Source organism: Mus pahari, chromosome 13, assembly GCF_900095145.1.
Source record: "Mus pahari chromosome 13, PAHARI_EIJ_v1.1, whole genome shotgun sequence".
Taxonomy (NCBI): domain Eukaryota; kingdom Metazoa; phylum Chordata; class Mammalia; order Rodentia; family Muridae; genus Mus; species Mus pahari.
The window spans coordinates 17,472,515-17,498,929 of record NC_034602.1 but is presented as its reverse complement, the minus strand read 5'-3'; the positions used below and the strand labels follow the sequence as shown (position 1 = coordinate 17,498,929).

Here is a 26,415-nt window from a genome sequence, read left to right as displayed (position 1 = left end):
CAGAAGGACCCTCAGGAGCCTGCGCACAGGAATAGGATGCTGAAGATCTCTGAGTCCTCTCAGTCATGAATCCACAGCCTGTAACCACTGCTCACGGTAGGAGATAAAGTCAATTTGGGACTCACTTAAGATGAAAAAAAAAAAATCAATAAAACATGATTCAACCTGGAAGTTACAACAAAATCTGGCTATATGGAAGAAAATGGAAGGTAAATGCAGCAGTAGGGAATTCTGGGAGCTTTGAAAGATGCTGTAGGAGTGGACATCCATGTCACAGGATACCTGATCCAGGTCCCAAACACTAGAGATGAACTCACTCCAGCACTGCAGAAAAGCTGGGGCTAGACACTGCCAGTGAACACACAACTGCCCTACTTGATCTGCCTTGGCTGCTTAGCCTAGGGAGAAAGTAGACAAGAGAGCTGGCAGGCATACAACCCAACATCAGACATCTGCAGGAAGAAATAACTCATTGTATTAAGTCTGTGCACAGTACGCTGGCCCAGCGCCTACTATTCTCAGGGTACAAAATGAAAATAAATCCAGAGGATTAGAACAAGATAGCAAGCAGTTTGAGATAGCATAGGTGCTGAGCAATGAGCAGAACAAAGATTCTACAATTATCTGAAAAGAAGCCATAGTGAAAAGAAGCCTGTCTCCAAACAGATCTAGATCAAGGCACAAGCCGGAAGTTTGCAGGAGCACCATAAGAAGAGGTGAGGTTAAAGAAGTGGGGAGGTCCAAGGAAGAAGTACCCTGCCCAGGTAGCCAGACCTGCTAGGCCCTGAGCCAAGGAGGTGACAGACAGCATCTTTCTAGCTGTAGAGGAGCTGCATCAGGATCACAAACCCAAGGTTACAAGGTGGCTGCACTGACTGTGCGCAAGGTGGGGGAATCAGCCCTGGCAAGGCGATGGCAAAGGGGCTGTGCCACAATGTGAGGTTCTGTGTTCTCCTTGCAGGATGCAGATGTTCCGATGATGGGTTAAGGGTGGAGGAGTAGCCCAGGGGGGCAAAGAGCATCCTAGGTTTCTGTTTAGGCATGGGTAATACAGAACTTCCATTTCCTGGATGGAAATGACCATGGGTCCAGTGATCTTCAAGTCACCCCTCCCTAGTATCTGAAGCAACTTAAATCAGTGAACATGCAGCCAAGAGAGAGAGCCAAGCTTTATATCCATTTGTTAAAGAATAGGGAGAAGGGCCAGGAAAAACTAAGGATGTGAGAACTAGCAGATCATTCTTTAAGGGAACGGAGGGGAAATTCGTGTTTAAAAGGGACATTTTCTACCCCCAACATCCCTATAAATATTATGTTTTTAGTAGAAGCTAAAACTCTGTGCTTTCTTTTTTCACTCAGTGTTAACTATGGTGAATCACCTTTTCAGGCAAGTTAAGTATTACATACTAAGCATCAGCCATTGTTGGGTGTGGAATAACATCTAAGAGCCCATGACTTACTTCTTAGTAGGAGGTGGTAGCATCAAGATAGAGCTTAGTGAAGACAATTTAGATCACTAGGAGAATAGCCTTGATAGGGGAATTTGAATTTCATCCTCTTCTTTCTTGGCCACCAAGAGATGAGTAGTCTCTGAAACATTTTCCCTATGAGCAGCTACCTTATATAAGCCTAAAAGCAACAGGCTAATCAACTATGAATTTAAACCTTCAAAATGTGACCTAAGATAAACCTTTCCACTTTTTAAATGGAAGAGGAGGAGGGAAGGGGGAAAAAGGGAGAGAGGGAGGGAAGAGAGAAAGGGAGGGACAGAGACAGAGAGAGTGACAGAGACAAGGAGTATTTATAGAGAAGGAACACAAGATCATGTACTTAACAGGACAGGCATCCAGATTGTCTTACTTTTCTGACTTTAACATGCATGTGCACATGTGTGGGAGTGCATGCAGAGACCACACGTGAATGGTAGAGCTCTATTGCTCTCCACTTTACTTTTAAGCGTCCCTGGGATTCTCCTGTTTCTGCCTCCCTCCCAGTGCTGGGATTATAGGCACACACTGCCACACTTAAACAGGGGTGGGTGCTGGCAAGTCTGAACCCAGTCATGCTTGTGTGGCAAACATTTTACCAGCCCCTCCCCCCCAGCCATCTTTGTAACCTCCCTGTCTTAAGATATGTTACTTCAGTAACACATGCTGATAAACGCATCTCTAATTGGACAATTAGAGATCTAAGGAACTCTGACACTCCAGATGTTCTGGGTGCTGGCATGATGCTCATGTTTCCCACTGTGAAGCCTTTCAGATTTTGAACTTTTAAATTAAGGACTATCAGCTAGAAAACCAAACACAAATACTGCAGATATCTCTTCTGCCAAGTATTTTGGATAAGGGGAACTAATCTGAGCTCTCACTGCAAAAACATTGGGAGGAGAATTCGCCAAAGCTTTAAACATAAATATCTCTGTAGCGGCTTCCACACTGGCCCGAGGAGGGGCATAGTATGATTATTTTATTTCTAATATGATTTTCCCGTTTGTTATTTCATGGAGGGACACATATGGAGGTCAGACAGAGAACAACATGTGCAGTCACTTATCTTCTGCCATGTGGGTCCCAGGAATTGAACCCAGGCAGTAAGTGCCTTTGCATGCTGAGTCATCGCATCAGCCTAATGTGAACATTTTGATTACAACTTTTCACAAGTACAGAGAAACAATATGTGATAATTCCTCTCAACTGTGTATTGAGGTCTATATACCTCTAGTGTATAAGTGTTTCACAACTGACTCATGGGAAAAGAAATGCAAAGCTGAACAGCTTCACGAGGGTATGGAATTTGTTTCTGGCAGGGGCATGCCCTCCTGGGAATCAATGTAGTAACAGAGTCTCTTCTGAAAGCCATAACATTCCCAGATGCATTGATTCACTAATTCTTCTGCTAGCTCCATTAAAAAACAAAACAAACAGAAACCTTGCAAAGGAAACCAGTTTTGGAGACAATGGTGGACTGCATGAGTCAACAGCAAGGAGTGACAGATACATAAGCTTCATCAAGAAATGGCTGAGAGCCTGCACTGTGTCCCCCTCCTCAGCATTGCTTTCTTCCCCTAAAGACTTTGGGTGGTGGTGATTCTGAATCCACCCAACACAGAGAAAGGCAGCTCTATGAGGTCAGCGTCCAGCTTCCAACAGACACTGCCCAGAGTCATTCATTCCCTGTCTGCACTGCAGATGGACCCCAGGGTCTGGTATGCTAGGCAAGGGCTTTCCACTGAGCTGAATACCCAACTTCCTTTTATGGAATCACATCCAGCCTTATCACTGCTATGAAAACAGGGAAAAAAATTTAAGCATATGATGTTAAATGAAGGGGGGAAGAAATGAAACATGCCATTCTGTGTGTATGGTAAAGTGACTCCACCACTAAGAAAGGCTCAAAGTGACAAGAAACCTTGGTGACTGGAAGCATTTGCTGGGATTCCCAGTCTGCTCATCCACATATTAGAGGCACAAATTGGACTCTGTGGGTAAAAAGTCTAAGGGGGGATTAAGTTCAGAGTGATAGAGGGCATTATGGTCTTGGAGGAGTTAGAGTTGGGGAGCAGGGTAGATATGATAAAATTTACTGTATGACATTCTCAAAGAATAAATAAAAATATATTTTTAAATTTCCATCTGCTATTCATTTTATAATTTTGAATAAGTAATATAAAGATACAGTCTATACAAAATTGATTTCTAACAAAAGTTAGTTCTACTCTACAAGCACAGGGCTCAGCCCTCAGGGTATATTTTCTTATTAGCAATTTGCAAATGTTCCAGAAACATCTTGAGCTTTTCCAGGCTAGGACACGCCTGACTCCTTGTACTTGTGGGAACACTGACACCATGTGGTGGAGTCAGCTCCACACATGTGCTTCCGGCAGCCTCTAGGAGTTCATTGTCTTACCCAGGCAGCTGGGAAGGAAGACAGGCTGGAATGCATGAGAAATCTGACAGAATTTCTTTAAGACGGTATTTCTAATAACTGTTCCCAAGTTGTCCTGGGTTCATGGGCTTCCTTGATATTTTCTGGAGTCATGAACGTCTGGCATCAACAAAATCAGCCTGAGGGTGGAGACTACAGCAAGTGTTGAATATGAAACCCAATGCCAAATATCGCAGGAGGCTCTGCCCGCACAGGGGAGACAATGCCATGTTATCACAGTTTGTCCCGTGAACTGAATAAAGCACATGAATACACTGTCTCTAATTTCAATATTACTTATCATTGATCATTGATTCTTTGACACATTCATCAAAAAGCTTTTGGCTTCATGGTAGCAAGACTATAGTATCAATGAGGCTCTTAATGAATTTTAGATTGGTGCATTTATAGAAATTATTTTTAAACAAACGATGGGGACTGTTAAAGGTAGATTATATCTTATGGCTAATTCTAGACAAGGTCTGTGCCTTGCTTAGGGTTCCTTCACTAATGACAAGTTCTCTGAAGTACATTCCCCTGGGTGGGCAGAGAAAGAGGATCTTCCTGGAAAGTGTGGGATTTCAAGAAAAGCATTCGAAGTGATTAGAAAGGTACTAAGTATAGTTTACGGGCTACAAATGACAAAGGAAGCTAAACCTTGGAACAAAGTAAACTTCAATGTACAGAAACTGAATTTGTCTGAGAAGAGGGTTACGCAGACCATCTACATCCATACTGCTTTTCTTCTCAAGAAAAAGCAATCAACAATACCTGCAGCCTCTCTGATAAGGCTCCGCTGTGGTCACCATTTCAGAAGGCTTCCCATGGGTGGTGCTATCTGAGCCCTGCAAAGACTCAGAGCAGCCCAATGGGAGAGGAGTACCCAAGACTCACAAAGCCATTACCACACAGCTTGTAAAGCAATACACAGTCCTTCACAGGGCCTAGGAATATTAGGAATCAAGAGATGGATCACTTGCAACTTATCACTGGATCTACATGCTGGCAGTCTACACAGACAACACAGTATAACTAGGAGGGGGAACAGCTGCCTTCAGAGAACATACAACATTATGAGGACTCCTGTGACCCCCAACTGCTGAAGCAATTGAATCCTGCCCTCTGGTCAGTTAAGGGTGTACTTGCTGGCAAGGGGACAACAGCAAAGTGACAAGAAATGGTAGCACAGTGTTCTTAAGAAATGCACAAATGGATTCAACAAGTTCAGCAGATTTGATCAATCATCCACTTCTGGAAGTAGGGCTTTTCTGTGTCTGTGATAGGAAGATTAAAAGAGATCATACAACTAGGCTAGGTCAAGTCGGCCTATCTAGTCCTAGGCTTCCATTGTTTCCAAAATGAGTGGCTAACCTAACAGATCAAAGCTTCATTTTCAGACTTTGTTTTACATTATTTGTTTTTACATTACACTATTATCCATGGATTTTTCTAATAGAAACCGCATATCCCAGAGATTACTCCATATCCATAGGTAATCATCTTTTTCTTCCCTCACAAGTCTGCAGTCCTCAATCATACTGAATCATGGTTGTTTAACCTCTCAGTCTCCCACTGAAGGGCCCCTGGGTGTTGTTTAGCTCCTGCTATTACAAATGATGCTGCAAAAATGGTCTCCCGAATCATCACAAACTCTGGCAAAGGATATTTATGATTGATAGGTTTCTATTTGTAGGATTTCTGATGCAAAGAATAATAAATCTACTTATAGTTTGGATAGATATCACCAGATTCTCCAATTTAAATGCTATAGTATTTTATATTCTGCTTAGTAGCACATTTACAAGTCCCCAAAGATTAGCCAGAAGAGGTGATGGGTGAACTTCCAAAATTTTATTATCTAATAGGTAATAAAAGAGAATTTCAGTGTAAATATAAGTAGTATTTTTCATGACTAAGTTTCAACTATTTTCGGTTTTCTCTCTGCCTTGTCTATGCACTCCCACCTACTTAGCAACTTAAAGATGCCTTCTCTATGGCCCTCTTCCATGGAATATTCGGAGTTTTACAGTTTCTATACTATTCTCACATCCAGATTTCCTCTCACTGCCCCTCCTCTTTCCCTGGATTGCTTCCTTATGCCTTTATTCTTCATGCTGTCATTCAAGATTTGCCCCCCACAGTCAAATTTATTAATGTTCTCATTAGCGCGACTTGAGTTTGAGCCACAGTTAGAAAATTGTTCACACATGTTTTTTGGTGGTCACATGCCAAGTTTCAATATGAACATGTAGACTGTGATCTTTGGATTTGTTCTGGTGTATGCTTGGGAACATGACAATGTTTATTCTTCATGGTCATTCCCAACCCCACTTATTGATGGTCACTGCCCTTGCTGTTGAGTTGATGGTACTGTGTTCTGTACTGTCTGTTCAATTGGCTCCATATTTTCCTACTGCATCGCTGCTACCTGCTAGAATTCTCAAAGCTTCAGAGTCTACTTGAAAAGATCAGTAAGGCTTTTCATTCCTCAGGCTTTTCAGGTTTTCTTGGATCTTCTTGCTTGTTAATTTTTTCCAACTACATTTTTATTTATAATTAACTTTATAATTAACTTAACTGGTTCTAAAACAAACCTAACTGAAACAATGGTACTGAATAACCTATCCAAAAGTGTGCCCTCTGTCTTCATAAACAGATCTATGGTCACATATACTTGCGGGATCCTAAATTTTTTAAATGCTTCAAATATTTCCTATAAAGATTCTGCCTAGGATCTCTTATCTATAACTCAACTACCTATCTATTGATCTACTATCCATCCATCCATCCCATCCATCCATCTACCTGTCCATCTACTTATTTAGCCAGCTAGCCATGCACGTCATAACTATATTATTTTTCCTATGTATATCAAAATAGCTCACACAAATTAGCAATGCCTACTACAAAATTAAGCTACCATTCATTAATGTAGGAAAAGTTACTACCTGGTTATATAATAGCCTCAAATACATGTGATGAAAGCCCTTGGATATAATAGGTTCCCTACTCAAATATAAGCAGTTTGTTTATTGAGTATGTGAAATATTAGAAGACATTTTTTAACATCTCTGGGATAAAACAGGTTGATGAAAGACAAGCCTGAAAGAGTAATACATTTATGGCCATCACAAAACATCTTCTGTTGATTTAAGTCTGTTTAATAGCAAAACAAACACAATGCCTGGCTGATGCGATTAGTTCATGTAGGAAGTTACTCAAGACTACAACAGAAGCGGTTTCCTTAAAATCATTACATAATTCTATTCAGTCTGATGTGATTTGTATGGGAAAAGGCATGAGCAAGTGTGTGTCCCTGGGCTCAATGGAGCTTCTGGAATTGCATTAAATCTTCAGAATTGCAAACATTCTTACTCAACAAAAAGAGGTGGCTATAATGAAGGTGGAAATCTGGTTCCCACAGTACATTAAAGTAAGGACATCGAGAGGAGGAAGCTCGTGAGGTCAGAGCATGAACTTGTGTTTTCAAGTGCACACAGCAGATGAGTACGTCTCAGCACAGCTATGCTTAGAGGCAGAAGTACATAATTGCCAGAGGCACATATTTATTTATTTCCTTGAACTTCACGTTGTAATTGGACTTTTGTAACTAAGGTAAATTTGACTTTTTCTTAGGCTCGCTGCACCAATTAACTTAGATGACAGGCATTTTCCTCAGTCTGAATGAGCTGACTTTCACTAACCCCAGGCCTTGACAAAGAACAAGCCTAAGACGGTTCTCAAATAAAATTCTATACTCTTGACCATAAAAAAAAAACCAACTTATACTCCATGACAATACAAATCATTAAGAATTTGTTTGCCAAGTCTAGTAGAAAGTAAGATTATTACAAAGACCTTGAGTTTTACAAACATACGGTTTAGAAATGAACCACTGACAAAAGAACAGTGAATGTGATGAGCATTTGACAAATGCTAATACAGATTTCTCTTCCTTTAAGCCTCCCAGAAATCACCCATTCCAGTGTGGCTACAAAGCTAATGGCTCCCAAGTTTTGGCCATGAACAAATTTGGAAGATAATTTTTGACCATAGGTCACTGTGCTTTGGGGTATGTTGTATGGAAAGACATTAAAGAAGTGAATGGTGGTGATGTGGCAAAATTGTTCCACCCTTATAGACAATTCATAGATCATGTTCCTCAGTTTATGTGAGTGCATGTGGAAAGATGTACCGAAGTAATACTGTGACTTTTCTGGATCAGTGGAATGGATGAAAGACAACTCATCTTTTATTTTATTAAGAAATGTCTGCAAGAAAAATTTACTCCTCGGGTTTAATGATTCCAAAGCAAAAACTTTAATATCTTTATTTTATCTTGAAATCATCATAAAACTTAACCTAGCCAGATGATGGGGGTGTACAACCATAATCCCAGCACTCAGGAGGCAGAAGCCGGCAGATCTCCGGGTTTGAGGCCAGTCTGGTCTACAGAATAGATTCTACAGAATAGCCTGGGCTACACAAAGAAACCCTATCTCAGGAAAACAAAACAATCTATGAAAATGTTTTCAAATTTAAAGCTATATAGTCACAGAAATAAAAAAAAGTAGATGAGTATTTCTAGGTCAGACTTTATTTCAAGGTGTTAAGAGATATTTTCAAGTATCAAAAACACACTGGATAGAACAAGATTTGATGTGCAAACTAAGAGTATCAGTGTAGCATCATTAATGACATGGAGAGTTTGTCTAGGTAATTTGTGTGTGCACGTGTGCATGAGCGCATGTGTGTAGAGTCTAGTGAATGGGCTGAGCAGAAGCCAGAGGATCATTGTATGTCCTGCTGTGTCATTCATACCGTCTTCTTTTGAGACAGAGTCTCTCACTGAACCGGGAGCATGCCATTTCAGCTAGATTGGTTGGCCCCTGAGCTTCCGGGATCTACTCATTTTTATCCTCCAACACTGGGGTTATAGACACACAAAGCAGCCATTCCTATCTTTATGTGTGGATGCCAGGCACTGAGCCATCCCCTTACACCCTGTCTAGACAAATTTTAGAGGTAAATATTAGGCTTTTACTAAAATATTCAAAATATAAGTACTCATATGGTGCAATGATTTATACTGTTTTGGGTATTTAACATATAAGAAAACTTTCAAGATGCCAATTTTAAAATGTGGGGAAAATGGAGTTTTAAGAGATTCCTTTCTGGGTTCTGTAGAGAAAGTCTAGTTACAGAGCTTAATAAATCCGAGTTGCCAGTGGCTGTAAACTATCAGCCTACTCCTGGTAGTGTGTGGGGAAAGTTTCAGAAAGTGTAAATCTACCTAATTTAATGCGAGGTTCTCCTGCTCATGCTTAGTGGAACAGAGAAGAGCAGAAGCTAAAATATTGAACACTGTCCAAATAAGTACACGAAACTATGTGCAGCCTCTAGACACCAAGCAACAGGGTAGACTGAAGGTAGTCTTCAGTTTTGTTATCTGCAATGAGAAGCTCTGGCTAGCAGAAGCACCCGCTGGATTAAGTACTCACGTTCAAGTCCCCTCCAGATGCTGACTTCGCGGGGTCCTCATCACTATCTGCACCTGACAGCCCAAGATGCTCAGCCTAGAACACAAACATGCACCAAGATGCTCAGCCTAGAACACAAACATGCACCAAGATGCTCAGCCTAGAGCACAAACACGCACCCCACCATCAACTCCAGCAACAGCAGGTATCCTTACAGCTACAAAGGCAAAAACAAAACAACAAAACCCCCAAACAAACAAACAAACAGTAGCACAGCCAAGCTTGAGGGCAATGGAGGGTGCAGAGTCCATACCCATTCCTCTACCTTATGAACTAGAACACTGTTTTGAACTAGAACACCAAAGCACTCCCTCATTCCAAAAGCCAACCACTGAATCCACAACTTGTGGGAAAAAAATATTTTTTCTGCTTTCCCCAAAGCATTTCTTTATTTTTTAAAAAATATCCAATTTAGAAATAGTAGTGGATATAAACTGGCAAAGTTAGAATAGCAAATCAACTGATTAACCGGGTCTTAAAAATATTTCAAGTTTTAATCTCTGTGTAGTTAATGGATTTAGTGTACACAAAAAACCATTTGCCAAACAGCTGATTCCATCTCTATCCATACAAGGCAAACAACAATATACCATCCACAACACAATCAGGTAGGGAGAGCGAATTAGAAAGCTTGATCCCCTAGCTTCCTAATGAGAATCTAGGAACTTAACCCAAGAATTCATACTTTCAAGTAGATCTTAGTTTGACATTTAGGAATGTTTCTGAAACAACTAGCTTGAGAATGAGTAATGTCAAAAGTGATACATAATTGACATGCATTAAAAATTAAAATATTAAACATCTGTCCTTACTTGCCTCAGCCATAATTATGTCCCTTTAAGGTATATACTTTATTAACATTTTTATGGGCATACATATTTACTCACCTATATACACCTATGCATATTCTTCCTTAAAGGCAACACACTAGAATATAACTTCAGTCTGAATGCCTTCCTAAGGCCCCATTCTTGGATTTTATGCTGTACTGAGGTATAAGCTTGCCTGTCTGTTATCATGCCACATGATTTTAAGAATAGTTTTAAAGTTACTTACTCAAAGTGCTTTTTATAGATGAAGAAATTAAAAGTCACACTTTGCTAAGCATTGCAATGTGAATGGATGATTGACATCAAGGACTTCGACAGGTGTTCATTCTAGCATTTACTATCAGTATAACTGACTAAATTACAAAGATGTGAGCTGCTTGACCATACTGATGTACAATGATGATCTTCTCTCTCGGGTTTCTAGGGACACTAGGTAAGGATGCATTCAGCATGCAAAAATCTCTAATGACAGCAAGGATAGAGGCAAAGAGCTAGGAAGTATATGCATAACACACTCAGCCCCGTCTACTGAGCAACCCAGAAGAGACAGGGCTGAGTAAGTAAGTGGATGATGTCTAGAGCAAAAATACATGTAAATAAAGCAGTAATAAATGAAAGATGAGGTACATAAAATGTGGTAAATGACCCTAGAAGTTCAAGGCAGAAAAGACAAGCTATTGCATAAGGAGAAATTTTTATAACGAACAGAGCAGACTGTGTATCACCAATGACTCTTTCCCTGAAAGGACCTGGGTTCCTGGTGTTTGCCCTTCCCACTGTCAAAAGGTAGAGGGTCTCCACACTTCCAGCAGATAGACAGAGACTCCAGTGGAAGGATGAGGCCACCGACCCACCTTAAAAAGTTTTGACCCAGAATTGTTCCTGTCTAAAGAAATGCAGGACAAAAACAGAGCAGAGATTAAAGGAAAGGTCATCCGGTGAGTGGTACGACTTGGGATCCATCCCATGGGCAGCTACCAAACCCTTACACTATTACTGATGCTGTGTTGTGCTTGCAGACAGGAGCCTAGCATGGCTGTCCTCTGAGAGGCTTTACCAACAGCTGACTGAGACAGATACAGATACTTACACCCAACTATTAAACTGAGGTCAGGAACCCCTGTGGAGGAGTTAGGGGAAGGATTGAAGAAGCTGAGGGGGATAGTAACCCTACAGGAAGACCAACAACAGTATCAACTAACAAGGACCCCTGGGAGCTGCCAGAGGCTAAGCCACCAACCAAAGAACACGGGCTAGTCCGGGGCCTCTAGCACATATGTAGCATAGGACTGCCTTGTCTGGCCTAAGTGGGAGAGGATGTGCCTATATCTGTAGAGGCTTGATGCCCCAGGGAAGGGGGATGTGAGGGAGATGAGGGGGATGGGTGGAGTTGGTGGGGAAGCACCCTTCTCAGGGGCAAAAGGGAAGGGGGATGGGGTGAAGAACTTTTGGAGGAGCAAGCAGGAAGGGGGACAACATTTGGAATATAAATAAATAAAAATTAAAATAAAAGAAGTTAGAGGGTCTCTAAACCCCAAGCTTTCACAGTTGCCTTACTAGCTAAACCAAGTTCTTCCCCACGCTTATATTTTGCTTTATCTGCTGGGAACTACATCTCAGTGAGGGAGTTGCAGAATCAGCTAGATCTAGGGTGAGGGATGGGGAATTAGGGTTTTATTATGAACTGGTAACCAAGGGGACGGCAGAAAACACAGTCCCGGCAAGTTCATCTAAACAATACCAGGAACAAAAACACAATTAAGAGCCCTAAAGAATTCTGATTCTTTAATTTCATTTATACTTGACATGAAAGGAAGAGGCCAGGAAACGAAGGGGAAGAGCAGGAGGAGGAGGGGGGTGAGCTACTTAAGAATAAAAAGATCTCACTAATGAGACATACCCTGAGCACCAGTTTTCAAAGAACACAGACAAACAGGATAAAGAGCACAAAATATATAATTATATACCTCATCCTTCACAAAGCAGAATGAGAATACCATTACAAGGTTTCAGGAGGAAGGAGGAACAGGATGTGAAATCTCTAAGGATGTAAGGGCTTTGTTGTCCAGTGTCTGGAAATTCATGCAGCAGTGAAGTAGAATGTGCTGGTTGCCCCCACAGCTGGGCAGAGCTCGGTGTAGTTCAAGGACACCAGGGAAGGCACCTTAGGTTATAGCGCCACCACCAGCAAGCACAGGGTAACCCACAATTCCCTTCTGATCTGTAGGCTCAGAAGGGAAGAGCCAAAGTCTGTGAAGCTGAGCGGAGAGGCTTCCTCACCTCACAGATGGAGAGACTGTCCCGTCTCAGAGAGTGGTGTTGATGTCAATTACTTATATTGGTCTTTTCTTTGTAAAAACAATGTATGTGTGGCATGTGTATGTGTGTCTCACATGCACATGTAGCTGGCTTTCTATAAGGAGCTGGGGATCCAAACTCGGTTTTTTATGCTTACAAAGCAAACCCTCTTATTCACTGAGTTGTTACTTTAGCCTCAACTTTGTATTTTTGAGCCACACTTATTAGCAAGGAACAGATACTACATGTTAGTAAAATACACTTATTAAAAGGACATAATAGTGTTATTTTGTTCTTTGCCAGATAATTGGAAGGTATTTATGATTTCGAGCCTCTTTAAATTGAATAGAAAAATAAATCTCTTCATTTTAACTCTTTGTAGTATGACTTTAAATTATTATATAATATTGCATTTTTATTATGAATATACAGACTTATTGAGCAAAGAATAACAAGACAAAAAACAATTATAGTGTTCTGTGATTTCAGTAGTGTTAAAAAGGTTAAAAAACCGAAACATCTAAAAAACTACGGAAAATGGGGCAGTTCCAGAACAGATGCAAATGGTCTTGACTGCAATGCCTTCATACTTTAAGCTGGAAAGCTGGAATCATTTGCATAGACAATAACCATGATCTTTAAAATTAATAATGCAAGGTTCACTTGCTCACATCCCCCAGGGCTGTGTACTGAGTGTGGCAGCAGTCTGTATGAATGCGAGCACTCCACAAGATGTGGCTGAGAGCTCAGAGGCTTTCTGCTCTACCAGTGAGTAAACACGGTCACCTTAAACAGCTGCCTTAAGCCTTCAGGGAAGAATCAGCATCACTAAATACAATTATTTTTAAAAATCCCAAGACAGTGCAGTAGAAATAGCGTAAGAAACTCCTTTATATCCCACAGAGTCACTTGCATGTGACTTACCTTACTGTTGCTCCTTTTATTAACTTTGAAAAATCCCAGAAATTTTTTCTTCTCTTTATCTGTCTCATCATTGCCAAGTGATGATTTTCTAAACATTTCTGGAAGAAAAAAAAAAAGTACTACTGTTATTTTTCAGCATTTGAAACATGAGATTAAGTACTTCACTTGTTAAAACCTTAACTGAATCCTTTAATCTGTTAGTTCTAAGAAGAAAGTCATCATGGTTTCCTTCAAAGCCTTCCATGCTACCTCAAAGCCCTTTGGTCCACGGGAAATCACATGATGTTCTTATACAGGTTTTTAACAACTAAGGCGGCATTTTCTCTGAGAGTGGCTTTGCCCTTGTAGAGGATGAAAAGAACTGAATCAATGGATGGTCAATAGCGATGCTTTTCAAGAGAAGCCTTGTGCAAACTGTGTTGTTTTATATTTGCCAATAGCTGCATTAAAGATAGAGACGTTAACTTTAACTATAATTTTAGCTAGTCAAAAATAAGTAGAATATTATCACTTGGTTAAATAAGAATGTGACTAATGGTTTACACTGGCTTGGTTCTGAGTCTGCCTGAGGCTGGCAGTGTTTCTCCATTTGGAGTACTTGAACATTTTTGACTACTTAAAGTTCTAAATGCAACAGATACCTATTGCTGCCCAATCAAACAGCATTGCTCCAAGGACTGTGACACCTGCAAAAACAGTCAGTATTAGGAGGTATAAGTAAGGTAAAAATGCTAATTAAATCACAAAGTCTGTTCTTTCCCAGAACATGGAGGAACAGTGAAAGAGACTTAGTTATTGTTTGAACAAGATCTCCAGGGGTTCTGGTCATCATTTTTTTCTTTCTTCTATATTAATTTAAAAATTGATTTGTTTTATGTGTATGAGTGCTTCCCTACAGTACATGTCTATGTACTATGTGCATGCCTGGTGTCCACAGAGGCCCAAAGGGAAGAGCAAATCCCCTACAACTGGAGTTACAGATGTTTGGGAGCAGCACATATGTTCTGGGAACCAAACCCAGGTCCTCTGAAAGAGCAGTAAGTGCTCTTAGCCACCCAGTTATCTTCACTTCACTCCCAGAACATTTCCTTTTTATGATTATATTCTATTTGCCTATTCTTGGCTTTCATTCACCCTACCCTTCTCTTCTAACACATAAGACATGACAGAGCCAAGAAAAACAAAAACAAAAACAAGGCACGTATTCATAAAGGGTAGAAAGGTCAATTTTCCCAGATCAAACTGCAGGACAGTCAGACCTCTAGACCACTGGTGGAAATATTCCCTTGTGGAATTTGACAAACTGCTATGAGTATATTAACCCAAATCCAGAAAACATCTATTAATGTTTTGGTCTAATGATGTGTGGTTTCATATCTAAGTTAAAGAAGAACATAAAAGTCAATACATTTAAAAGTATGTATGAATGTACTCTCTACTCAACAAAGCCAAAGTGGAGCCCAGTGGTTCTTAAAGGATCCTGCAGGAAGCAAATCTTTTGTCCTGTTTGGGCAGGCCAGGGCATTTAATGACATGCAGGAGGCTTAGCTAAGGAGATTAGTGGGCTCTGATTCACACAGCAACCAAACCAAAGGACTTACTTACATGATGCAGCTGTACAGATACACATGCACACACGTAATTATGTTAGTCACATCAACCCCCTTACTTAGTGTAGAACTAGGAAGAAAAAAAATTGACACCACAAAATAATATCATATCCAAACAATGGCATGCATTAACATGTCTATTTCTGGTTTATATTAGTTTTTCAATTGAATGGCACATGACAAGGATATATTAAAATTGATAACACTGTAGAAACCCACAGATAAACAAGAAAGAAAATATGTTGTTATCACACAGGCGATATTACAGTGCCCATGAAAATGAGAGATTGAAAGCAAGCTGAATTTTTTGTTTGTCTTCCTAAATATAAGTGGCCGGTCACAGGACTGAGGCCACCTCATAAAGAAGAGTTAAGATGACCCTGGCTCCAGAACCATACTGTTTGGAAAGGTGTCATCTCCTGCTCAATTAACAACTGTATGGTGCAGTAGGGCCTCAGATTTCCCAACCCCAGCCTAGGCCTCAAGCTGATAATATATTTTTAAAGGCTTTGCCTATGGATTGAACAGAGACATATAAGAGGTCCCTGATACTAGGTAGACACTGTAGTAAGGTGAGAACAAAGCAAGAAATATCTCTCATTGGTATCAGGCTAAGCTTTCATAGACAGCTAGGCTGTCCTACCAGGGCAGTAAGCTCTGGACACATATATTTCCCTAGAGAGCATGTGCTTTAAGATGAATGATCATGCATGGTAGCACAGCACTTATTTTCAAGGCTCACATTTAATCTTCAAGAAAGCACTTCCTATTTGGATGCATTAAAGTGATGGGGATGATAATGAAGGTAAGTTGGGTGGCAACATATATGCAGCTGTTGGTCTAGATGGGAAAAGTGGAAACTGGGCAGTTCCATGGCCACTAAATGAGTCCCTAGTAGAGACTTCCCACGTGGTCCAAGTGGCCATTATCATCATAGCTTATCTGTCTGTAAGGTGCAATACCATCACTAGACTCTAGACATATGAATAAAGGAAGTGGTAGTAAAGTTCACTTCTCCCCAGCCCCAGTCTGCATAAATCTCCAAGCAGAATCTCCCAGGATGGCTACAGTGGTTATGTATGTGTGTGTCCTGTTCTCCTTAAGGGAGAATGCTTGTGTGAGAAATTCTGTTGATGAGGAAGGTTGGCTATGGGTTGGTAAATGGGGCCACTCAGTCCCGGAACTCAGGCAATCCACAGCAGACTGCGATCCATGCAAATGCTGCAGTTTCTTTCATTAATTTTTATTCATATGGGTATGTGAAACTAAAGGACTCATTACACTCACAATTACACACATAATTCACCTGTGTATATATTTGTACATATATGCTTATGCAAATTTGTAAAAAATACACAGAGATAAATATATGTAGCTGCCTCTTCATGAGTATGTGTATGCACATGTATATAACAGAGACTTGTAAAATGAGAGTGCCAAATTTGAACTAACCCTATATTTCTATGATATACCTATATTTCTATGATAGATAGGGGTCAGTTTCAATCCCAAACTGGTGGATACTCTATAACATCTAGGATAGATCTAGGCAGGAAGCACAAAAGTAAGAATAAAAAACAAGTCTAGGCAATAGGAACTGATGTTATTTCTGCACACATCACTTTCACCTGAAATTCTGAGCTATAGAATTTCTGTCAACAGTCACAGTCATTTCTATGAACTAAAGTTACATAGCAAATTCTCACACAAGGTAATTCTTGTCTTTAAAAGAACCAGAGAAATAAAAACTTAAATCATAACCTCAAATCAACCCAGCAAGCCCTCTCCCCTCCCCAGAGTGCCTCGAGCCAAACTCAGTTCCTTTGAGGTCTGACAGACACATCACTTCCGTGCACCCTCCCATCTGGAGCCATGCAGAGGGCAGCCTGTCAGCTCACTGTACCTTGACAGCTCAGGGAAGGCTCAGACTGCGTTTTGGTCAGAAGAACTGGAAAAGGCAGGCAATGAGAAAATGAGAACAACTTGGAGGTCTACAGCAGCCCAAACCAAAGATCTAACTAACTACTCCCTCAGCCTCAAGTGTGGGGTTACACCACCCACAAAAGAGACAAGGGCATACGCAGAGGGGCCTGTACCTCCAGGCCTGGCCTCTTAGTCCCAGCAACAGGCTGCTATGCCTGCTGTGAGCACAGGGGGCAGCAGAGCCTTGGAATTCTTCAAGCTGCGCCTTCAGTGTGCAGACAGCGGAGGCATTTGGCCAGCAGCCCAGTAACCTCTAGCTGCAGTCTCCCTTTCTCCATCAACTGCAGAGATGAGGAAAAGACTAACTCCTGCCCCCTAGCCTCTTGCAAGGGCATCCCACAGGCACCCTAGCAGTTCTGCTGATCAGCTTCAGAAGAGAGAAGGGTTCCGAAGGACACCCTCTGGAAGATTCTCATTTCTTCTTAGATGTTTGGTAGTCAGCAGGATAAGGTACAGACATGGAGCAGGATGGTTGGTGACCAAGGTCACCAAAAGAGGCGTGTTACAGGTAAAAGGCATACAGTTGGCCTTGGGGCCTGCCTACCACAGGGCAGGGAAATAGATTGTCATGGCAGTGAGTAGTATACTCAGGGCCTTTGGAGTAGCTAGTTCTAGTAAAGAACAGAAATGCTAATCGGCTGCATTCCCTGTCAGTAGACTGTAAGAGCTGTGCTGAGTCCTAGCCCTGCTGAAGGCTTCAGCTTCCATGTTTCTGATAACTGGGAGCAGGGAGGCTTTTCCTTAACAGAGGGGCAGCTCGTATGGCTTCTCCAGGAAGCATTTGGACTTCTGTTCTTCAAGATATGTCCAAGCGTGGTATGGTATGTAACAGAGGCCTGTCTCAGTGTGCAAGCCTTTCACTCAGATTCCTAAATGTGGGACAGTTTTTTTCTTTTTCTTTTTGTCTAAAATATCCTACAATCCAAATTTAAACATAACCAAACACACTCAGAGCAACTGGGGCTGTGCCTCTGATGCCGAGAGTACTGACTGTGGTTTTAAGAGATACTGGCTGGGGGATCAAGTATAAGGCTCTGAATTCAATCTCAAGTCCACAGCATCAGCAGCAATTGACTTGACTAGATGCAATATTCTCTCAGATACTCTGTTGAGGAGGCTATGCCACCTACCTTACACTACCTTTCTCCCATGTCAGGTGAGAGGATGAATACAGAATCCCCAGGGAAGGTGTGGGCTGAGAAAGGTACAGTGTGGGCTGGATCATAAGAGACACCGTGACCACTGTTTTCACCATATATTTCTTAATAAGGAAAAACACATTTTTAGAAGAAATTATCTAAAAGCCTGTATGATAAAGGCTATAAAAGAACATATAAAAGACCAGCTGCATATTTTTAAAAGTCAGTTGATCTGGAGAGTAATAACAAATGACATAGCAGTCATGTTAGTCTGCCCGATCTTGTAAGGGTCCCTGCATGGTTGCTCTGAGTTCATGATAACACAGCTATGCCACAAGGGCAGCATTCCACAGCATACCTCAAAGTCCATCTTAAAACTATGCAGTCAAGGACTATAAATTATGTTTTTGTCGGATAAATAACTAAAAATCGAAACCGTTATGCCAATCAGAAAAATCTAAATACATAATACACTGCCCTGTAGCAACATTGCACAGGGCCGGCCACTCATTGGGGCTACTAGTGATCGATTGTGCTGCAAAGCACCACAGGCACACCACAGGCACGCCACAGGCACGGCAGAGCACTAGCAGTAGACTAGTGTGTAGAGTCTGTCTGCAGGATTGCTCTCAGGAGCCAGAACTGGGTGCTTTCAGAGGATGGTCAATGTGCTTCTGGCAAGTCATCCTAGATTCAAGCAGTGGCTAAACCCTGGGAGCAAGGACACCTGAAGCAAAACTCACACAATGTTCTAAGGAGTCTCTGAGTAGCAACAGCAAAAGGTGTACTCTCTCTCCTCGCCGTTTCTTTTTATTAGCTGTTACTTCTTACAGCTCAGAGGAAGACAGAAGGCAAAAGGCATTGCAGACATGGGAGGAAAGAGACACACTTAGCATCGTAGGATACTACAACAACAACCTAAATTCTTCTTTGCCTACTTTACCACTGGAGAAAACCCCAGGTACCTGAAGCCTCCCATACCCACCTCTAGATAGTGTTCCTGACTGCTGTAGGGGGCTGGGGGGGGGGGAATACAGGTTTGTGTGCATACCTTTTGTCCAGTCACTACGTATCAGGGCATGTACCATGTGGTCACTTCAGGGCATATAGAATGTGGCAAGTCTCACCTCTTCTGTTGTCCCATGCGTACAGCTCCTTGATCCCTAGTTCATTCAGGGACTTGGACAGCTCCAGCTCCTCCCCAGCAACATTGTCTCTGAGCAGGATCACATGGTCTGGGTTAACCTCACACTTCGCACAGATGACTGGCAGAATATTCTGCAGTGGCACCTCAGGGCTCACCCGCACGACAGCTTTCTGCGTTCTCAGGTAGTTCACTACCAGGCGTACAGATTTCTGCATGAACACACCAGACATATGAATTCTATGAGTGCCTCTTCCTGCAATTGTTTTAATTTCTGTTTCAATTCTAGGATTGAGTATGGCAGGATTTTTCCAGCCCCTGATCTTTCTTCCACAAAGTTGGTGGGTCCAGGAAAAAACATAATAATGAATACTGGAAAATAAATGTACAGAATATTAGGTGATTGCTAGACTCTCTTGTGTTAACTGGCAACTGCTAAACAACAGGGAAAAACTGACGCGGTTGAGGTATCTTAGTTTAAATTCCGTCTAAATGTTCAGCCTTTCACAGAGTCTGCCTAAACTTGGGCACAAATCATTTGTATTTTTTTTCCTAAAGGAAAGATGTTTGTAAATGATAGAAACGGTTTTAAGAATAGTCTTGTAAAACAAAACTTCTTGCTTAAGAAGTCAAAACATTACAAAAATATATGGATGTATATATGAATATATGTTTATAAAGACTTTATAAGTACATATAAGGTATACACACAGACATATGTGTGAATACAGATATATGCATACAGATGCACTATACATTTTTTATACTAAGCCAGAAATGCATTTAATTTTTCTCAAATATCAGACATAATAATCAGAAAGAAAAACAATTTCTCTAAATTTGCTGATTATAAGTACCTATAGTGAGTCTTAAGGGGCCCATCAAAACATTGTAGGAGTCAAAGCTTCATGCACACTACTCCAATTCACCCTCACTATTCTCCACAAGGTACATAGCCCTTGCAAAGATCAAGGTAGCATGTGAGGAGAGTGACAGATGAATGCCATGGTTCCCTTGGACTCGGAATAGCAGGCTTAGTAGACTTAATGAGCTGGAATTTAGGAGGAATATAGGGCCCTGCTCCAGCCTGGGATTCTGCAAGAGGAACGATGTCCCTGGAGCCCAAGCAGTTAAGAGATGCCACCGGACGTGAAGGATGGCCCTTCACATACTTCTCCATGAAACACTGTGTGTCTGAAGTACTAGTGAGATTCTCCTACAGACTTAGGATGAAAAGGAACCAATTACACGTTACTAATCACTGAAAACTAAAAATTCACAGATTATTATTCACAAATTACTGGAATAACTGCCAGTTTTAAAAGCAAGGCTTGAGCATATCTTTCAAGAATCTGATTCAGCTAGTATTTAACTAGCCTTAACTAGAGCCTTAAGACCATGCTCAAAAACATTACAAAGCCATGTAAGAATTTGGAATTAATTTTACTTGATAATTTATAGTTGTAGTAAAATGACAACTAAGACATTCCCTGGATGCAACAGTATAAATATTCCTGAAAACATTTTTTTTTAAAAATCCAGCTAATATATTTTGATCATATTCTTTCTTCTCCCCCAACTCCTCACAGGTTCTTTCCACTTCTTATCCCCTACACAACTTCATATTACCACTCCCCTCTTTCATAACCAAAAGAAAACAAATAGCAAAAATCAAAACAGTTTTTTCAAAAGGGCCTATCTCTCCTCTCTCTAAGATAGTGAGTTCGTTTTAGAGTTGTGCCTCCTGGAGCCAAAAGAAACCCAGAAATACATGTGTCAAGAAAGCAGTCACCAGTTACTAAGTCAAATAAAATAAACCTGAGAAATCTATTTCTTGATCATATTAGCTAGATTCCAAGTGTTCAGGTGCTGCACAGAACCTGTGACTATTATACTGGAAAAATGGAGATTTAGGAACATTTTCATCTTCAAGAAAGTTCTGATGGACAGCTTGTCCTACAACAGTTCTATCTGCATAATCTAGAAAGAATCAGTATTACAACAATAAACATTAGTATCTATGTCCTGTAAGCAAGCCTAGTTGGTGCCTGGTATAAAAGTATCAGTTATACCTGGTATAAAAGAAGGACTCTCAACACAGAGCTGTGTGTTTGGAACTCAAACAAAGACCACCACTGGCCTCTCTAGCACTCCTGTACACTCATATACAAATCTCCATCTCGGTATGTTCTCAGACAATCCACAGGCACCACTGACCTCAGGCGCCTTGGTTAGGCCAGGCTTAGCTCTCTCTTCAGGGACTTTTTCTTTCAGAAATACAGTATGCACATTCAAGGACCCAATCAACGTATTTGGCTTAAAACTCAAAGGCTGTTGGGTCTCAGAAGACCAGATCTCTAGGACATGGTGAGAAGGATTCAGGTGGTTCTGAAGGCAGAGTTCAACCAGGAGGTCCATCATTGCATGGCTGAAAAGGAGAAAACAAATCATGGTTATCAAGACTGTCTGTAGGTTCCTTTCTGTCTGTCTGAGTAAGGCTGAACAAATGGCCAAGGGAGGAGAAGCAAGAGGAGGACAATAGTAGCAATTTTAAAACATGCAAGTTCTTATGCATAATTCTATAATGGCATGTTAATAGTTTCAATGCTAACAGTCCACTTTAATAGCTCATCAAAATTATAATAAATAAGAACAAGAGTTCCATTTCTATTTAAATACATCTGTTAGGTTAACTAAATTCTATAAGCAAAAAGCCTTTGATTCCATGGCATGAATTTCCCCATTGTTTTTAAGTGTAAAGTATCAAAAAAAAAAAACCCTAAATTTTAAGTTGAAAAAATTGATAGGCACTTTGATGAACAATGATCCAGCAGAAACTGACAGACTCTACCAAGACCAAATGAAAGAGAAAGGAGACTCTTGAAAATACCACTAACAAATAAAGAGGCTGAATCAGTAATTAAACCTCACCTAAAAAGAAAACCTAAGACCAAAGGATGCAACCAAAAATGATTCTGAATATCCAAAGAATAACACAACAATGTTTCTTAAACTCTTCAACAACAACAAAAGACTGAGCATCTCCAGCAAGATGGAGGCTGTCATCCAAAACAAATAAGAATGAAAACAAAAATCCTCAATAAAATACTACTGATGCAATTCAACAGCACAGTAAAAAGGTAATACCCAGAACAAGTAGGAACTTTTCCTGGAATTCAAGCCTGGTTCAATGTAATGCATGCAAGTCAATAAATAATGTGACATATCATACTGTTAAAATGAATGATAAAAACCCATATACATCTCCGTTAGTACTAAAAATATCATATAAAATTGAGTATCTATTCATGATTTAAAAATATCTTGCCATGATGGATACATAATAACTGACTGTAATACAATAAAAATCATACACACACACACACACACACACACACACACACACACACACACATGAGGAGGGAGAGAAAGTTAAGAAAATAAAGGAGAATGCATAAAAGTTTAATTTAGAAAATATAACAGATCTCTTACTTGGGTATTATGTTCTAGGTCATTTATTCAAAAAGCTATGAAATGAAAAACCAAAAATCACAGCAATGAGTGGTTGCCTTTGTCCTTCTCTCCTTCCCTCTGAGCAAATCTAACGCCAAAAGAATCCCCCAAGTGCAATATTTCTCACTTATTGTAGCTGAACAATATCCTGACCATTCTGATAACCCCAAAGAAACACTCACTATTATCTCCAGGGCAATGCTTACCACATCTTATGTATAAGAGGACATTAGCAGCATGCACCAACCAGTACAACCATAATTCCCATGGAGCTGGTACCCTGTGTCCCTAGGATATTGGGTGGGAAGGACCAGGACATATTCAACATTGACTCAGAAACTAAGGCATGAGCAGGAGAAACCCTGCAGTGAATTCTGATTCTTCTAGCTTAGATACATATTCACCTTTCTCTCAACAGAGAACTTCAAAGTAAAACGGAGAGCACACAGTGACATGTATCATGTACCACAGCAAAGCCTTCTGCACAAAGAAATGTCTTTGAACAGTGCTAAAATAATACTGAATTTTATAGCTCCTTACTACTACCATCTAAACATTAAGGTCTGAATCACAGTGCAATGAAAGGGAGCATGCACAGTTTGGGGCTTTCTCCACTGCAGAGAACATACCCTCTTGGCTTAGCAGAAGCCAGCACATGCAACTCTATGTATTGACAGTGTTTGGGTATTAGGACCATGTATATAACTAGGAGTTCAAACCTCAACTTTATATATCAAATGATTATTTGAAAATCAGTTGACCCAATCCCTATGTAATACTGTCCTTTGTCCTCCCAAGTCACCAAGGAAAAGGTGTAGTTTTCCTAGAGAATGTTTCATCCTATGGAAGTTTTAATTATATTTCAACATTCAAGGATGGGAACAGTTTTCAACAACCAATAACCTACCTATCCCAATTTATTATTAAGCAGAGGGAGAGAGGGGAGGCACAGAAACAGAGTAAACCTCCAAACCCCAAAGACTATAGAACACAATGAACCAGCCATGGCTCACCATGCATGTTGCATTATGCATAGAGCACAGCCATGAATTCAGCCTTGAAAGACAAACATAGCTTCCTGGTGGCTAGAACCTACACTCAGCTCAGCTCAGTCGTTATGGCAAGGTAAGGAGGTTGGGGGCAGATAGGACTGAAGTCTTCCTTAGCTGCTCCACATTGCCCTAACCATCCTTCACTGTGAGGTCCCCGGTGGAGCTGTCTCCTGAGGACTCTAATGGGAACTGGGAACTCTAATGGGAACCTGGGTACAGGAAAGAAAACAGGACACTGGGTCAATTTATTACATGTGATAAGGGGGTTGACACTTTATTGAAGAGGATGCTGTTATGATTAGTCACGACTGTGCCACTGTATGCACCTCAGGAGCCTGTGTGAAACAAAAGAATGAGGGGGCCAAGTCTTTTCCAGCTTGTAATACACCTGTTAAAATGCTATGGAATAGCATTGAAAAAACTCTAAGAAGCTCCTTAGATCTAAATAAGCTCCTTTGGTACTCCTGGAGAAACCTATTCAGAAAGGGAAAGACAGCCTTCTGCATATTGATAATGCCTAAGAATGAACAAAAGTACTAGCTTGCCTACAGTCCCTGTGGGGTTTTATTATAGACCTATCAGATCCCAACTTGCCTTTTGTTGCCTATGAACAAAGAGCTGATGGCTTTATTAATTGGGTGTTATGTGTATGCCTCCTCGAGGTCTTAGTAGGTCAGTGTGTCACAGGGCCACAGAGAATTTTCCAAAGACTGGCAAGGCTATTTGGCCACTCCCCATCGTTCTCACCACCTGCTGAGTCTGGCCTCTCCTCACCATGATCTCCTAGAGAAGTCCTGGCCCCTGGTCCACAGTTTGCTGACATCATCCTCTGACCAAGGACTGGTGTCTTTCCTGTGGTTATGTTCTATTAGAGGAACTGACACAGACTGTGTGGGATCCTAGGACTGCTATGCATGGCCTCTCTGAGCCAAGAAAACTGGCTGCATTGCTTTGTGCCTCGGTTTCCTTACTGTGGTGGCATTAGGCTAGAGGCCAGCTCAGAGGGTTGCTGGAGGCTTCTATGAATTAATAAATTCAAGACACTAAACAGTGTTAGCTCAGTAGCATGCACCATGTCACTGCTTGCTAAGTATATGATACATCACTGCTGTTTTCCATGGGAATTTCACATAGCTTTGGCAGAGGATCACCATCTGTATTTGACTGAATGCCACCCTGCTTTCAGCAAGTGACATCAGACCCTTAAACTGCAAAGTATTTTCCCCCATCTCCCAAGGAATGAAAGAAACTCAGCAATCAGACATACTCAGAATGTCAAAGGCAGAGTCAGGGATGTTTGGAAGTTACAAAGTATTAGAGACAGTGGCATCAGTGATGGGGCCTTAAAAAGACCCAGGAACACAGATAAAAATAGGAAAACATTCCTCTGCAGCCCGTCTCTACATAATCACCATTACCATAAAACCACAAGCTTAACAGAAAAAGAAAAGCTATGTTAAAAAGGGGGAGCAAGCACCCCCAAAACAAGCAAGCTGAGTTGGAAGGGCTCACTTAAAACTTACCTTAAAAAGTAACCTAAAATTTCTTTTTATTTATTTATTTTTTTGCCCATCTATCTTCCATGGATTTTTCCCCCCTGCTGCTTTGCCCTTGGTTGTACAGTGCCTTGTAACATTCATAACACAGTGGTAAAACTGCTTTTGGGTACTCTAATTTTAGATTTGAAATATGAGTAGAATTTGTATAAACTTCTCTTAAAAAATATGTTGCTTTCTAAATGTATACAAAGTTCAAAGATGGCTTTGCCTGAGCCAGTAAGTTCAGTAAGAAACTGATCTTCTACCTTATATGGCTGTCTTCATAGTCCTACTGAGCAACAGGAAATGAAGGGTCTGCACTACCACTGTACAAAGGCTGGTGTCAGAGAGAACACAAATGAACAAACAGCCCTCCTGCAATGGAGGGACCATACCCTCAGATGCACAGGATAGATAGGATGGTACTGAAGGCACTAGGTATGGTGTGGTGAGGATGAGGAGACCTCTTTGTAGACTATATAAACTATAGTCTCCTTTCTCATGTCATAGGACAAGTAAGAGCCCAAACTCACTCTTGGGACAGAGTGCCTGGTCAGGAGCAGAGCCACAAGCAGGCTGTGAGCAGAGGATCTCTGCATGCACATACTATCTGAAACTTTGGGGCTTGTGGAAACATAGTTTGATGGACCACACCCGTGGTTTTCTAATTCAGCCAGCCTTGGGTGGGACTGCAAAACCTATAGTTCTTACAAATTCTCTGGTGTTGTCAAGGCTACTGGTATAGGGGCTCATCTTTAGAATGTCTTGATAATAAGATATGCACATTTGGAACCTTCGTTGACCATATGGATCACTGGGTGCTAGGTATGCCAACTGCTTTTTTTTTTTTTTTTTTTTTTTATTATTATTTTCTTTATTTACATTTCAAATGCTATCCCGAAAGATTCCCATACCCC

The 26,415-nt window shown here is 40.9% G+C and overlaps 1 protein-coding gene across 6 annotated transcripts in view; it reads right to left on the bottom strand.

Annotated features, from left to right (window-relative positions):
* The window catches only part of Cobl (cordon-bleu WH2 repeat protein), a 227,255-nt gene that overhangs the window by 117,807 nt on the left and 83,033 nt on the right, over positions 1 to 26,415 (bottom strand). For 2 of the 6 annotated variants that reach the window (XM_029544956.1, XM_029544958.1), the window contains exons 3-7: positions 21,613 to 21,823; positions 19,379 to 19,607; positions 17,033 to 17,077; positions 13,520 to 13,617; positions 9,429 to 9,503 (exon numbers count right to left, since the gene is read on the bottom strand). In XM_029544956.1, coding sequence (XP_029400816.1) covers positions 9,429 to 9,503; positions 13,520 to 13,617; positions 17,033 to 17,077; positions 19,379 to 19,607; positions 21,613 to 21,823 — 658 coding nt within the window. The remainder of the gene's footprint in view (positions 1 to 9,428; positions 9,504 to 13,519; positions 13,618 to 17,032; positions 17,078 to 19,378; positions 19,608 to 21,612; positions 21,824 to 26,415) is intronic. The other 4 variants (XM_021210380.1, XM_029544959.1, XM_021210378.1 and 1 more) reach the window with 3 other exon arrangements.